Genomic DNA, 15,648 nt, shown 5'->3' on the forward strand with positions numbered 1-15,648 from the left:
ACAAATCACCCATGAGGTATACAACTTTAACTCCACTGATTAAGCTAATTGTGATTTATGGCTCAAGAAGGTTGTAAAGTAAAGCTCAGCAGCATTCCTGGTAAATCAGCTGATCTCAAAGCTAGCCACATCAGCTAACGGTTTCTACATAACCACTGGGAGATGTCATATGGAGCGGGCTGTTTAAGCAGCCTTAATAAGCCCACAGTTGTCACGCATCTATAAGCCGTTTTGCATGGAGGAGTCCCAGGAAAGGACAACATGGGAATATTCTTCTCTCTAAAAACCAACTCATGGTTGGGAACTCAAAAGAACATCCATCCATCCTCTTATCAGCTTCATGTGGGGATTGAAACTAGAGGACAATTTAGAATCACCCAGTAACCTACCCCAACTAATTGTATGTCTTCGGACTGTGGGAGGAAACCAGAGTACCTGGAGAGAACCTGCAAACCTCCACACATAAAGTCCCCAGCCAAACTGTGGAGTGAAACTGAGGACCTTCTTGCTGTGAGGCAACAGTGCAAACCACCACGCCGCCACACCGCCCGCATAACTTTCTGTAAATGTAAATGTTCTGTAGCAAAACGACGGTGATCATTTGCAATAGTACCAGAACAGGCTTAAAGAGATGTTTATTTTCACACAGGTGACGGACTCATAACCACTTTTTCGTCCTCACTTTTGACAGGATTTTGTTCAGCTTTCTGCAGAAGCTCCTGTGTCTGATTCCTGAGGGAGAAACAGATTTTACACGCTGCACACATACACAGGACAAGATTAGGAATGTTACATTTACTACCTTAAGATTCTTTGCTGAACGTTAACACCTTACGTTTACGGAGACTAAAACACATTTTGACTATTTGTCAAAGAAAAATGCAAAATATGTGCAGCACACACTAGGAAGGCCACATTAGAAGTATCATGTTATAAAACTGGAAGGAGGAATTTGTTAGCAAACAGCTGCTTATTTCCACATTCATCAAAGTAATATTACCACTCAGTGGTCTTTGGTTTGTCTGCAGTCGTCTTTTAACATCTGCAGATTCACTTCTAAGTGAGATCAACCCATAAAATAGCCCCATCCTTTTGTTCTTCTTCCTTCACTCTTTATTCCTATTTAAAGGAAAATAATTTAGGTGCTGAACTACTTTTCTAAATATCTGGCATTCATGCAGAAAGGGCAGAACGTTTGAGGCCCAGGACACTGGCTTACTCTACTGTGTGTTAAACTTGAAGCCTCATTTAGTGAGGAATGCATTGTTGTTCAGCTACTTTGATGAGAAGTGTTAACAGCCATTCTGGCTCTGTTAGGACTCGGGCCTCGCAGGGCTCTGATCCAGCTCACTGAGCTGCTGAGAGGAAACAGCTTCAATGAAAACAAGAGATCAGCTCCCAGCAGAGTCCGCACTGTTGTTTTCACAAGTCATGAGAGTATGACACACAATCCAGTGAAGAGCGGTTCCAGTACCTGACTGGCATGAGGCCAGAGGTCATCTTCAGAGCACGGCGGTGCTCTCCAGGATCTCCAGCAGCCTCTGCACCTTCCACTGATTCTCAGACGACTTCTCTGCATCCTGCAGATGACAGAAAATGCAAAGCTTTGATAATGACTGACAGACATCTCAGTGGACAGAGGCATAGAGAAAGTTTTACTCAAATATCTGATCTAGTTGAATATTAAATATTCTTAAAACGACTACCCAGTACATTTGTGAGAATCTAACAGATTATAGTTAATCCTTCTCAGTAGTGGATATGCTAATGCATTAAATCAGGAAGGAGGTGCAGGTACAAGTGAGTAAGCATGAGCTTATAAATATAGTTCATTTTTTTCTTCTAACTGTAGGTTTTACTCCATTTTTACTGCTGTATTTCAGCTCTTACTAAAGTCTAACCATGTCTTGTGTGTTTTTAAGATAATGTTTGATATTTTTCTGTTTGACTGTGGCTCAGGGGGTTGGGAAGCATATCTGTAACCGAAAGGTCACCGGTTTGATCCCTGGGCTCTCTGTCCTGGTCGTTGCGTCCTTGGGCAAGACACTTTACCCTACTAGTGTTGGCCAGAGGGGCTGATGGCGCGATATGGCAGCCTCGCTTCTGTCAGTCTGCCCCAGGGCAACTGTGGCTACGACCGTAGCTTGCCTTCACCAGTGTGTGAATGCGAGAGTGAATGAATAGTGGTGTTGTAAAGCGCTTTGGGTGCCTTGAAAAGCGCTATATAAATCCAGTCCATTATTATTATTACTTTTCTCCTCTGGGAGGCAAAAAGACAACTTGACATTTTAAACTTACCTGTAAACATGACATTCTCCAACCTTTCAAAAGAAACGCTGCAAATTCAAATGTTTTTAAAGAAACCATCATTTGTTGTCTTCGTGACATCTGTCTTTAATTTACAAACAAATACTCTGAAAATAAAGAAAATATTATAAGTTCTGAATATAAATCTTTACTTTGTCTACAACTCTTGCACCACTTGATGCGTGTGTTAAGAATATAAATGGGATGTTTGCCTTCTCTTGAACAAACGCAGCTCTCGTGGACAGTAACCAATATTTTCCTGCCCTGCAGCTGCCACACATATCCAGAGTTTGAGTTTCCAGGGGCACTAAAACAGCGGCACTGATACCCTGACTGTGTTTTACCGACAGGATGTGTCCGAGAATGATGGCTGCTTCCTGCTTGACACCCTCCAGCTTCAAATTCTTGCACCTGACTTTCTGGATCTGGTCTGAGAGTGAAGTTATCCTGGCTGATTTTTGACGGCACTCCTCGTGCACTAAAGACAGACTCTGGCTGAAAACAACGGTTAAACACTCGGTTAGAGCGTAGCTCAGTTTAAATGTGTGACGAGAGATGAGCTGAAAATGTGTTTAATAGCCTGAATCTTTTCTTTTAATGTAAGTCTGTCAGTTGGTACTAAAATAAATATGTGTCTGATCCTGTTCTGTGGACATTTAAAAAGACATTTGTCTTCTACCTGAGAGTCTTGATTTTAGCCAGTGTGCGCAGCTTATCCAGCGTACAGTCCTTCAGCTCTGTAGTCAACTGCTGGCACTGTTCTCTTAGCTCATGTACGTTCTGAAAAATGGAAGACAGTGAATGATTTTAGTGATAATTGTGCTTTAATTAATGATATTTAATGTTACTTTTATTTCATAGTCATAAACAATATCAAGCTCAATGCTGGGAGCTGATATATTTCAGGCGTTCTCGTTGCAGAAGCTGCAAACATAATGATTTCATACATCCTATCAGATAAAACATCAATTTTCCATCTTCTTCTTGGGTTTGACTTTCGACACTAAAACAGATATCTTTAAGTATATGTGTAAGTGCAAAACACTGAGACCAGTGCTTGGTCCTCACAGGAAATGGAAGACATGCGCTGTTCATTTCTTATTTGATGTAGAGAAAAAAAATGTAATAAAAAATACTGCGAATTCTCAAAAATCTCAAAAATACTGCTAACTTCTTGGGAAGCAGCAACTTTGAATGATAGGTATAAGTTTGTTTTTTCAGTCCTACTTAAAATCACTCTCATCAGTTGACTGAAAAAACTGAAACTGAGTAGATTTATATAAACTTTCAGTCTCAAACCCGTTCGGGGAAGCTGCTGTGAGCTGTCCGCAGTTCCTGAGAAATGCATACACTATTATATATTGTACATATATTTATTAGTTTCAGGTTGGCCATTCTTGTATTTTGCTCGTTTGTGCTGTTGTGTTTGCACATCTCTGTTGCTTGTGGGGCTCGCACACAAGAATTTCACTCGCATGTGCTGTGCCAGTGTGCCTGCACATGTGATGTGACAATAAAAAGTGATTTGATTTGATTTGACTTGGAAGGCGCTTTAATATGAAACATCCAGCGTCTTAGTGAGGTGACATTACTGTCACGAACAGCTGTCCTCTCACCTTCTTGAGGATGGATTTCTGCTGGATAATCTTAATGAAATCTTTCTCCAGTTCATCTTGTTCAGAACAAAGATCCCTCTGTCTGGCTTGCATGGCGTCTACGTCCTCCTGCAGGGGCACCAGCTCACTCTTCAGAAAGTGAAGCTGCTCCAGCCGCTCCTCGTGCTCAGCCCTGTTTTTCGTAAGTATTTTTTCAGTCTTCAGCTTTACAGTAGGCTCCACGATGCTCTGCAATCGCTCAACTTTCCTGGTGAGTGGACGAGAGAGAATAATGGATGAATATTTATTGCTTGTTGTGAAGAAACAGTGAGATCCTGACTGGACTTCACCTGTCCATCTCCACCTGTTCTGCCACCTTCACTGTTTTGGTGGCAATGTCATGCTCTTCCTTCTGTTTTTCCAGCTGCTTCCACAGAGACTCCATGGCAGACAGACGCCAGTTCACTGAAATCAGGTCCTTCTTCTGCTGCTCCAACTTTTTCACTGAGGGGAGGAGAGGAGTGTACAGGTAGCAAAGAGATTATTGATGCATGCTGGGTAATCCAGGTAAGGAAATCTAAAAAGTTGATTCTGAAACTAAGCCTGTGGTTCATTGTTAAACAATAGTGCTATTTTTAGTCGTTTCTAAGGTTTGGGATTTAATGACGTAACGAAATATGTCTCCCTGAGCTAGAGAAGAGATGACGCTCCACTCGAAGGTGTTTGAAACAGTGTGTAAGCACCACCTGTTCAGTGGGGACTGTGACCACACTGTCCTCACTGCTTCTTACATTTTATTTTTATTCTAAATTTCTCTATTTGACATCACACTGTAAACAGCCCTTTACTAAGTTATTGCATCTATACGTATCCAACGTTTGTACATGCACACACCGGCCATTTCATTAGTTACACCTTGCTAATACTCGGATTAAACTCCTCTTGCCTTAAGCGATGCCTTAATTCTTCGTGGCATGGACTCAACTGTAGCTCATCTGCTATCATCGAAGTTCTGTGCATTCAGAGATGCTCCTCTGCATACCTCGGTTCTGCTGAGTAGTTATTTGAGTTACTTTTGCCTTATTATCAGCTCAACATGGCATTTTCTCCCAGAGAATTCACTGGATATTTTCCCTTTTTTAGCCGATCCTCCGTAAACCCTAGTATTAGCTGTGTGGGGAAAATCCCAGGACATCAGCGGTTTCTGAAATACTGGGACCAGATCACCTGGCACCAACAACCACGCCACATTCAAAGTCACTTAAATCCCCTTTGTTCCCCATTTATGTGCTCGGTTTGATTTTCAGTCGGTCATCTTGGCCATGATGGTTAGATGACGCCTCACGGAGTGTGTGGAAAAGTCTGCTTACTGTGTGGAGAGAGACTGAACTAGAGTTAATCATTCTGACATCGCAACAACAAATCAGTGAATACTAAATGCACTGAGTCACCTCCATGCGAGTGACTGATTAGATATTTGTGTTAAAAAGCAGCTGCAGATGTGTACCTAATAATGTGGCTGATGAGTGCACATGGTTATCTTTCCCTTTTCAAAAAGCTCCTCAAACAACAACAGTGTAAACCCAGGAAGTGCTCTGATGTGCTTCCTGTCCTGTTTTCAGGTACTGAAGAATTAATTTGTAAGAATATCAAATAATCTTTTTGGTCTCATTGATAATTTGCTTTTTTCCTATTGGTGCTGCTGTCAAAATGTTCTCACCCTCTATCTTGTTCTCTGACTTGAGCTTTTCAATCCGCTCACGCATCTCCTGCATCTCCTTGCTGTGCTGTGGCATCAGGTTGTCTCTGTAGCGTTTGGCTTCCTGATGCTCATTCTCCAGCTGTTCCAACAACTCAGACACCTTCTTTTCTTTTGCAGTCAGGATGCGTTTCAGGTGACCAGTCTGGATTTTTGAGTCCTCCTGCAGCACGGCGAATTCAGAGACGAGCTCCTGGTATTCTTTCTCCATCTGCTCTCGTTTAGGCCGACAGCTGCAGGTTGAAGAGGGACACGGCAGGCTCAGGGATTAGAGTCAAGAATCTAGTTTGACCTTTGTTATACATACAGTGTGCATCATTGCATTCACTTGTTCACTTAATTGTTGCTCAAGGCCGCTTTAAAAACATTTACAAGGAGAACTGGCTCCTTGAAGGCAACACTTAAAGAAATGGGGGCGGTGCCTCAAGACTGTTGCCTGGTACTGCACTTTAAATTAATTCTCTGTTATATTTAACGTAAATATAGTATTCTCTCAATTTTATTTGCATACTACACTATTTGCTTCCCAATAATCTAAATTTCGAGATTTAGGTTAGGCAAGTAGACAATACTGAAGGGAAAAGCTCAAAGTGTTTTTGATAAGATTAACATTAATATGTTAAAAGTGGGAAAGAAAGATACAATTACACTCATATTTCACTGTATAAATGAACTCTTACGGATTTATTTCGATAAAAGTTAAAGAGAAATAGACTTACCTATCCAGCTGCTCCTCTAGATATCGAATTTGTTTCAAATATGAGGCCATTTCTTTATCGGAAGCCATTTTATCTGCTGTGCTTGCTTTTTTCTCCTGTGTATTTTCCGGTTTTATTAGTTATTTAACTAGTTTAAGCAGAAAACGATAACTGCAAACAAACCGTTTGGCTACTGTCCTTGTTACTAAGGAACTGACCGCTCCGGAAGTTCTCAAGTCAAACTTTACTCTTTAATTAAACATTAAATATTATTAAATCGATGTTATCTATTTTATCCGATATCAGTGGCATTTTCTTCTTTGTGCATATCTTCATTCCAGTTTATGGTGTTTTTCAAAAGAAAAAAAACGAAGAAGAAAAGGAATAGGTTGTTATAATCGAGTGATGCTTTCAGGGACCGTTTGTCAGATCAGTTTTCACAATCTAACTTCAATATTATGTGGTTGCGTTTATTTATTTATATTATTATTTTGAGGATTTAGCCTTTTATTATTTCTAGTTTAAAATTTATATAGAAATATATGTAAGATTTTCATATTTCTTAAATAAGAAAAATTTATTTTAAAATTCCTGTTTTATTTTATACTTATTATAAATTAACTTTTTTCTATGTTATATAAATTTCTTTTCCATACTGTAATATTTATAAAGCAATACAAACCCCCATGAAACAGTGCCAACACTGTGATCATCATTAGTTGATTATACATACAATACATAGTGACTGCAGTTTATCTTTAACATCTATGCTTTTAAGCTGCTGATGTCATCTTTTTCTTTAGTTTATTCCTTTTATATTTGGATGGATTTGAGTTCACATGTGTTTTCTTTTGTTTTTTCATCCTGTTTTTGTTCCTTTCCTCTCCATCGCTGATTGTTTTCGAATACACCATGTCACATAGACACTGAAATTAAAGGTTTCCCATTCCTAGTGTGGATGGATAACAGCCAACTCAAAATAGAAGAATAAGCCCAGATATTGCTGCATGGATGATATAATAGTAGTTAGACTCTGGTAATAACTACACTTACACATCAAATTGTAGATATGAAGAATAAAACACACATATACGGTCAGACAGTATGTCAGATTGACTTGATTTATTGTCGAGGTCTGTCCTATGATTGGAAATGCAATGAGGTGGCTAATCTCTGTCTTATCTTACCTGTCCTTTCTGTTCTTGAACTTAATCAGTGGTTTGCACCTTGTTGTGAACCCAAGATGATGACATGCCGACCTCCTCAGCAGTAGATGTTGTTTTTGTCTCTCTTTGATCCTCATATTTAAAATCACGGAGAAAAGCTTTACACTCTAAACTCAGCACTTTGAATCAAGCTCAAACATCATGTTTACTTTATTTGTTTGAAATGAAGAAAGAGGCCTCACCTGAAACTGCCTGTTGATTGGTTGTCTAATTAGTTTTGAGGATCTGAAAATGTGGCTCTGTGTATAAAATGAGTCCAGTTCCTGATCAGTTTCTCTAAAGTATGTACAGACAAAACTACACAATTGTGTAGTTATCCAACAAATTATAGACTTAACTGTATGACTCAGTTAATTAGATTGGTTGTGTACTCATTAATCACTCATCCATTAACATTTTGTAGGAAAGACTGAAGACAATTGGTGTGACTGTCTCACAAAGGGAGATTTAAGTGGGTATTTTTAGAGATATTTTCCAGTTGGTTGCATTTCCAAGTCACCACCAACAGAGGTCAGCAGAGACGCTGGGATCCTCGTTATTCCCCTTTGTGTTCACAACATGTTTGTGTGCATGTTAAGCTGGAAGCAAATATTTGGACATATTTAGGAAATAGTTTGATGACTGAGCCAAAATGAGCCTTTCTTTAAACGTTAGTGCACTATTACTGGAACTGGGAATCCTTTGTTAACGTTTCAGGACTTTCATGGATCATTATCAGCTGATGACATTCCAGATGATTAGTTTTCTGTCTCCTCAAACACTGATGGTACCCAACAACCACCCTGGGGTCTGAAAATAAAGTTTACTGATGTTTCTAAAAGAGGCAAACACCATAAAAAGATATGAAAGTACTTCCGGCTTGCTATTTCAACTCTCTGAACCATCCCTGACAAATGGCAGTCAAGAGAAGCAGTGAAAGTCATGACAAAGTCATTACTGAAGCTTTTCACATAAACTGCACATCAGCTTATATGGTACGTATATGAAACAGTAGCTGGAGAGCTTGAAGGAGGCATGGTGCTCAGACAGGTCTACAAGGAAGTGTTATAAGGAAGAAATCCATCCTTAAATTAAGTCTAAATTTATTGCTGTCTTAGTTATTTCCCTCTTGGGCTTTTTGGCTTTACCACCACCTCTTTCTGTAATATGCAGTTCTGCTCCTGTGTTTCAACCTGTTATCTTTCTGTTTTGTTTTGTACAAGTATACAAATTCCATCTTTCCAATACTTGACCTGAATTCTTTCACGTTCTCAGAAAACAAACCTCCAAGTGGGAAAAAGCTTAAAATATTTGGAATCAACACATATGTGTAAAAAAAAAAAAACAACAATTCACTTTATTAATTTCTTTTACTCTCAAACTCACCAGGTTTTAAGAGTTACTTACCAACAACCTTCCTGTGTGCATTTTGATAATTTGAGAGGAATTTTCATTTTTAAAAAACACCTAAAGCTGAACATTTGTTAACGTTCATTGTAACATTGGTTTACAAGTTCAACACTTCAGCGAAAGAAAGAAAGAAAGAAAGAAAGAAAGAAAGAAAGAAAGAAAGAAAGAAAGAAAGAAAGAAAGAAAGAAAGAAAGAAAGAAAGAAAGAAAGAAGCGGTTGATAAACTGAGCCGTCTACAAAAGGCCTTCTTTGAAGTGTCAAACTGAAAAGCATCACTTCTGTTGTGAAACGTGTTTTATTTTTAAAACAAACACAAACACAGTCTGTTCCTGAAAATAACAAATCTGATAAATAAAAAGCAAACACATCGCAGAACAATCAAACATATTTTCACAAAGAAGTCAATAAAAGTAAAAAATAAAAATAGAGAAGTGTATGATGTGAAAAGTATTGAAATGGGACCCTGAGGTCAGAATGTTTTCAAAAAGTTAAAAAACATATAGTTTTGTTGTTGTTTTGTATATGCTTCACTGGAAGCTAAACCTGCTGAAGATGAGGAAGTAGAGGAGGGCATCCATTACTTGGAGGGTTGGTGGTTCAATCCCTGGCATGCCAGCGTATCCTCGGGCAAGACGCCGAACCCCAAGTTGCTCCTGACTCATTTGTCCAAGTGTGAATGTTAGATCAAAAACACTTAGGTGTACAAAATTTCTTGTGTGAATAGTTGAGTGGAACAAGTTGTATGAAGTGTTGCAGTAGAGTAAAGAAGTTGTAGTCAAAACCAGTTGAGTCACCATTTACTAGCATTAGTACTTTTACCAAAAGAGCCACTATAACGCCACTTCCAAAGGAAAGTAAGGTTTAATTCAACTGTGTGGCCTTGCTTAGATCCACTGCAGATTTCAATCATTCTAGCAATCAAAGGTCTTGAACACCCACAAGCTCAAACTTCTTTTTCATCCCAGAAATTACAGGAAACTGACATTTGCTGATGTAAACTTATAATGGGAAAACCCATTATTTGACTGCAAAGGATGCTGAAACCAAACATCCTTAAATGGAAATCAAAGATTAGCAGCAGCAGAACACTTTACTCTCCCCGTTTTGATCTCCTTCCTTTCTGCTTTCACCTCTTTGGCCCTTTTGTTGTGGCGAGGGCTGCCACGGGTCGGCCGGGGTCACGCCAAAACGAGGGAACGAGGCTTAATGCCTTCGAACCCACTAATAACCCCCACCGCGTCCTCTCTAGCCCCCTTCAGAGCAATTTTTCATAGCTCTCCGCCCAGTCAGTCCACGGTCTGGTTTGCATTAAATGGACACATGTGCTCTTTGTTTTGAGAAGTGCGGCTGACACGGACCTATAACCAGCCACATGAAAGATGGATTTCTCAGGCAGCGGCTAAACTTTGTTCAGGGACTTTTAACAGGAAGCGTCATAGCGACAGGAAGCGGATGATTTGACTTCATTAAGAATGACGGGTAGAGTATGCCTCCAATGTGGAAGAGTTGATCTGAGAAGAACTTTATAAGCGGGTCAGCAGATAGATATAAATCTAAAGCCAGTAGATGCTGCAGCTCTACCTCATATATCACATGTCAGAGCTCTACACCCGCATGTTGCTGTAAAAGAGAGGCGACTTTTCTGTCCATGACCAGGATTTATACTCTGCAGAATAATAGCTCAGTGTTCAGCTCGAGAGCATGTGGAAGTTGATGGACACATGAGCTAAAGCTGTGACCCAACAATTTATCTAACTACCAAACCACCCTAAAGCACCAAACAGCCATGAAATGTTTTAATGAAGCTCCTTAGGAGGGACCTTGTAGACTCCAGCACCAGCCTGCTGGATTCAAGCAGTTTTGCATGATTCACAATTTAAAACAACCCTTGTTCATCGACTTCCAACAAGAACCAAGACAAGGAATCACAGTTTTTTAAAGCATTTTCACTAAATGTCTCCATCAGAGAGACTGATGGAGACAGAAGAGATAGACAGATAGGTGGATGTTGGGCATAATGCACAAAGGAGGTCTTTTGTCTGTTCCAGAGGTCCGACTGATGAGCTAAAGAGTGTTTGCAGCTTCTCATCATGTGTCAGCTGGGACGGTCCCCCACAGCACGCCTGTGTTTAAGAAAAGGGATGCGCTGATACCCATGTGAGCAGCAGGGAAACTAGCAGGAGGGGAATCTGGATTTAATCCAGCGATCTCTGGATCTGAAGTCAAATCTCTCCCACTGAGCTATACTCCCTCTCTCCTTCAAGCCACTTTGAAAACAAAACACTGTATAAGAGACAGACTGTGCCCATTATGTCACCTGCTGGTTTGTGAATATCTCAATTTACCTGACAAGCAGACCCACTGAGCACCACTGTGAGCTTATCAGCAACTTCTCAATCGCAATTTAGGTCTGCCCTAAAGCGTATCATAATTTACCAAACATTGCGTTCTGAACGCAGTGGTATCCAGCTTCAATCTCACCTATCTCATCATACAGTCGTTGTCTTACATTATCTCTGTGTGGTCTTTCTTCTCTGGGGCACAGAATATGTTTGAAAATCAAGAGCCTACACGGATGTGGGCTCTGTCATCCTGAATGACAGAATTTGACTCTATTATCAGAAGGCTAGGTGCTCGTTCACTGCATCTTGACGGAAGCATGTGCTGATCGTATATTAGCAGAGGTGGGTAGCAACTATTTACATTTTACATTTACTCAGTTACACTTACTTGAGTAACTTTTTGAGAAAAAATGACTTTTATGAAGTCTCACTACTCTTACTTGGGAAAAGATTCTTGCTACTCTATAGAATAATAAACACATTTTAACCATAAATGCATGAGACACAGACTCAAACCTACAGTGTTTTAATGTTATTCTATCTGCTGAGCCTGTCGTGCCCTTTGGAGAAGTAAAGTATCACCATGTATTGTCACTTGAAGTACTTTACTCTATTCTAACATATATTTATATTACCTTCTCTAAATATTAGTTTCATAATGATTTGGAAAAGTGTTTCCTCTGCTGAGATTTATTAATTTGTAATCATCTTATTTATCTGTAGTATTTTCATTTTGCGTTTCAGTATTAAACTACATATTTTTGTCTGTCTGAATATCTCATTTTTAAACATTAAATCAGATGTTGTGATCAGTTACTCAGTACTCAAGTAGCCTTTTTCACCCAATACTTTTTAACTCTTAGTTGAGTAATTTCTTGGATGGCTACTTTTTACTTGAGTAAAAACTACGTCGAGGTAGTGCTACTATCACTTGAGTACAATTTCTGGCCTGTGTATATTAGTAACAGTGAAAATAGAAGGGGGCACCTGGATTTGAACCAGAGACCTCTTGATCTGCAGTCAAATGCTCTACCCCTGAGCTATACCCCCACATTCTGGTCTTTTGCCTGCATAACACCACCCACTGGTTTATGAACTTTTCAATTAAACTGACAAGTAGACCCAATTCCACAATAGCAAAATGCAAACACAGCACAGCAGATTGCTTGACTGTAGCCACGTTTTTCCTTTAACTTGTCACGTTTCTGTATTTAATTCTTGAGCAGGGGAACCAGAGACCTCCCACACTCTGCAGATATCGTCAAAGAATGTTTCCAGCACCTTGTTCTCTCTGTGCCACAAAGAATAAAGGCAGCACTGACAGCAAAAGGGGATCCAACAAGGTACTAGGAAGGTGTACTTACTAGGGCACACCCACCAGATGATTGTATTTATATAGTACTTTTGTAAATCCACATCATGAAATGCTTTACAGAAGCTACAAAATAAAAACACGGATAGGTAAGACAACATTAGGTCCAATAAACTGTAATAAAAACAAAAGATTGCTTGAATTATATTAAAAGTAAAGCAAAATGAGGGGACTTTCCCATAAATATGTGTTTGAAGACATGACTGTAAAAGAAGTCACTTTGTGGGACATATTTATAGAACATTGTTAAACGTGCAAAAGTGTTTAATTAAAAGATTGAAGTTTGGATAGCTTGTTGTGCTGAGCGCAGCATCTTGAAACGTTTCGCCTTTGGTGTTGTTTTGTCTGATCTACAAGGTGTTCGAGTGGCTGCAGGGCTAAAACACTATTTAAAGTTCGAGGGAGACGCCATGTGTTTGAGTGACGTGGGATAAAGTCTGGATAAAATGAAGCTCACAACCTCATTATGAATAGAGCCACTGTTGGTTCGGGATACGGAGACGATAAGAAGAACAGAATACGATCAACCTTTAAAGGATCCTTTTGGAGCCTGTTTGAGTTATCACACAGCTGAAATGTTCCTTCATGATTTGCTATCTGTGACATTTGCATAGCTGCAGGCATCACAGCTCATTTTACACCTTCAGGGGAGTTCGTGAGCTGCGCTTAATTTACCTAAAATACAGGAAATAGTTTCCAAAATGTAAGATCAAACTTTCAGTAGCCGTGAAGGAAACAGCACTGGTGCATAATGTCACACCCTGCTTCCCTTCAATCACCTGAAACCAACAGGAAGAGTTTTCTCAACTCTAATGAGTCTAATGTGGCATGCAGGAACACACACACAGTTACCCAAGTTCAAAAGGTTCTTAGCAGCGAGTTTCCAAGTTTGGGGTTTCAAGACTGTCAAGTCAAGACAAATCAAAGCCCTGAATCATTTCACAAGCATCGCCTGCTTGTATAATGCGACTCGCTGCTCTATGCTATTTTAAATTGGCTGTTGCAAAGAAGTAGTCTGAGTGCAGTCACAGATCAGTGTTGATGAAGCTTTGATTTTGTCAGTCGTCTGTGAGCTTCAGAGAGGAGACACAAGCTTACTTCTCGGTCCTGGCTGCTGTCACATACATCTATAAAAGATGGACGCAATCACCTTGATGTAAACCATTGGTTTTGGAAACATGAGTGGCATCCTACCTCATGCATTAACTTCAGCTCTACCAGATAGTATTTTATTAGTGACATTAATGCTAGAATCTCACTCTGAAGAAAACAAACGCCACAGCAGGTCAAAATATTCATAAGATAATTAACAGAGATTATATGACCTCCTATGCTCCTAAATTTGAGCCTTTTGGATGAAATAAATTCACCCTTCTCTGCAGTTGTTGTGAAGGAGGAAATGGCCATAAACCAATGAAAGATAATCTTTTTTGCCATGCTTATTTCTACTAAAAGGTTGAAGGGGCCTTGTTTTTGGCGACAGTCTCAAGTGCACATTAGAAAAACTGCAATTCTTTGCTGGTTCCACACCAACTTTATTTTTCAGCCCCGTGGTTACCATGTGGATGCAATCTGCAACTTCTCCACTAGCTGCCACTAAAACCTACGCACTGCTGCTTCAAGGTGTCATTGCGCAACTTCTTCCTCTCCCCTCCATCAGCTCAGTTTTTAGATTAAAAAGTTATAAGGCATAATTTATTTTTCTTTTAATTGAAGTGCTACACTATCATCACCTGTTCCAGGGGGAGTGTTTCATGAGCCCTGACAAAATACCTCATCCTTGCAACAAACAAACAAACACTCAGGGGGCATCTGGATTTGAACCAGAGACCTATTGATCTGCAGTCAATTGCTCTACCACTGAGCTACACCCCCAGCTGCCTGAAGGCACTGAAAAACTTAGCATCAGGTTAGCAGTTTATTAACAGAAGGGTAAAGGTGATCACTCAACTTGATGGAAGTGTGCATCAAAAGCCCTCGCAACACATCCCATCATAGTTACAGTTGAATTAGCATAGAGACCTCCTACGCTGCAGTTAGACACCAAACCCTGAGCTATATCCCTCGTTCCCAGAACCCACCTGTACAAAAACCGCATGAAAAGTTAGGCCTAGTGCCCGTCACATCACCCACTGGTTTATGAACCTTTCAATTCAACTTATAGGCTGATCCAACAAATCCCAGTGAGAAACTTAGCAACACTGTAAGCTTACAAACAACTTGTCAATCAAAATGTAGATTTGCCCCAAGACGTACCCTCGTTCACCTGTTTTTTGAAGGTTTATCACACATTTTGAATCTAATGGGATTATTTATATAATTTACAAAATGATCACCATGCGATATTTAGTAAGACCTGAAACTGAGACTGTACTTCCACACATCCACTTTTCAGAACTTTTTATACCTTTTTATCTACTGTGTGTGTTTATTCTTGGTTTCTATCACTATCCGCCTCTGCCTTCACTGACAATGGGGCTCTTTCTTTTGCCAAGTACAGTTTCCATAGTTAGTCCAGGTAATCTACCATCCCCCACTCCATTTACCCGAGGAAAGCTACTGATAGCAGCTGGGAAAACAGCATCCTTGTCCTCTTTTTATTCTGCAGTGGAGGCTGAGCTTTCCTGCCAGTAACCAGTAAACACTCCAGTAAGCCAAGAAAAACACCCTAAGATCAAGAAAAACGTCCATAGATTTTCACTGTTACGCTTTAGAGGGGCGGTGACAAACTGGCTGCTGGGTCTTTTTATGCTGTAACATACAAAAACCCTTCAAATATGTATTTGTGTTCAGGCAGATGTGATAAGGGAACAACAACCATCGCACACATGCAAACAACAGCTCAGCATTATGTCACTGGCATGTCACGCTGCACAATTGTTTGTGTGTCTATTTTTTATGGTTTTTGCATTTTTACCAAAAGGAAAAACACGGAGCTCCATCAGCATAATCAGAGCGT

At 39.9% G+C, this 15,648-nt stretch overlaps 1 protein-coding gene and 2 non-coding genes across 3 annotated transcripts; all 3 read right to left on the reverse strand.

The window, feature by feature from the left end:
- Positions 1-611: 611 nt before the first annotated feature.
- On the reverse strand, positions 612-6,762 carry LOC147317987 (uncharacterized). The gene is made up of 8 exons (XM_086315415.1): positions 6,381-6,762; positions 5,623-5,894; positions 4,253-4,406; positions 3,924-4,170; positions 2,987-3,087; positions 2,652-2,802; positions 1,475-1,580; positions 612-732 (listed from the first exon to the last, which is right to left on the reverse strand). The coding sequence occupies exons 1-7, from the start codon at positions 6,446-6,448 to the stop codon at positions 1,503-1,505; spliced, it is 1,071 nt and encodes a 356-aa protein (XP_086171541.1). The 5' UTR covers positions 6,449-6,762; the 3' UTR covers positions 612-732; positions 1,475-1,502.
- Positions 6,763-12,295: 5,533 nt separating this feature from the next.
- On the reverse strand, positions 12,296-12,367 carry trnac-gca (transfer RNA cysteine (anticodon GCA)). Its single transcript has one exon. It is a non-coding gene; the product is annotated as a tRNA-Cys (tRNA).
- A 2,125-nt stretch (positions 12,368-14,492) lies between these two features.
- On the reverse strand, positions 14,493-14,564 carry trnac-gca (transfer RNA cysteine (anticodon GCA)). Its single transcript has one exon. It is a non-coding gene; the product is annotated as a tRNA-Cys (tRNA).
- Positions 14,565-15,648: the final 1,084 nt, after the last annotated feature.

Source organism: Aulonocara sp. 'chitande type north' Nkhata Bay, linkage group LG12 (genome assembly GCF_057382095.1).
Source record: "Aulonocara sp. 'chitande type north' Nkhata Bay isolate Kocher_YH1m ecotype deep benthic linkage group LG12, A_spYH_male_GT1.1, whole genome shotgun sequence".
Classification (NCBI taxonomy): Eukaryota; Metazoa; Chordata; class Actinopteri; order Cichliformes; family Cichlidae; genus Aulonocara; species Aulonocara sp. 'chitande type north' Nkhata Bay.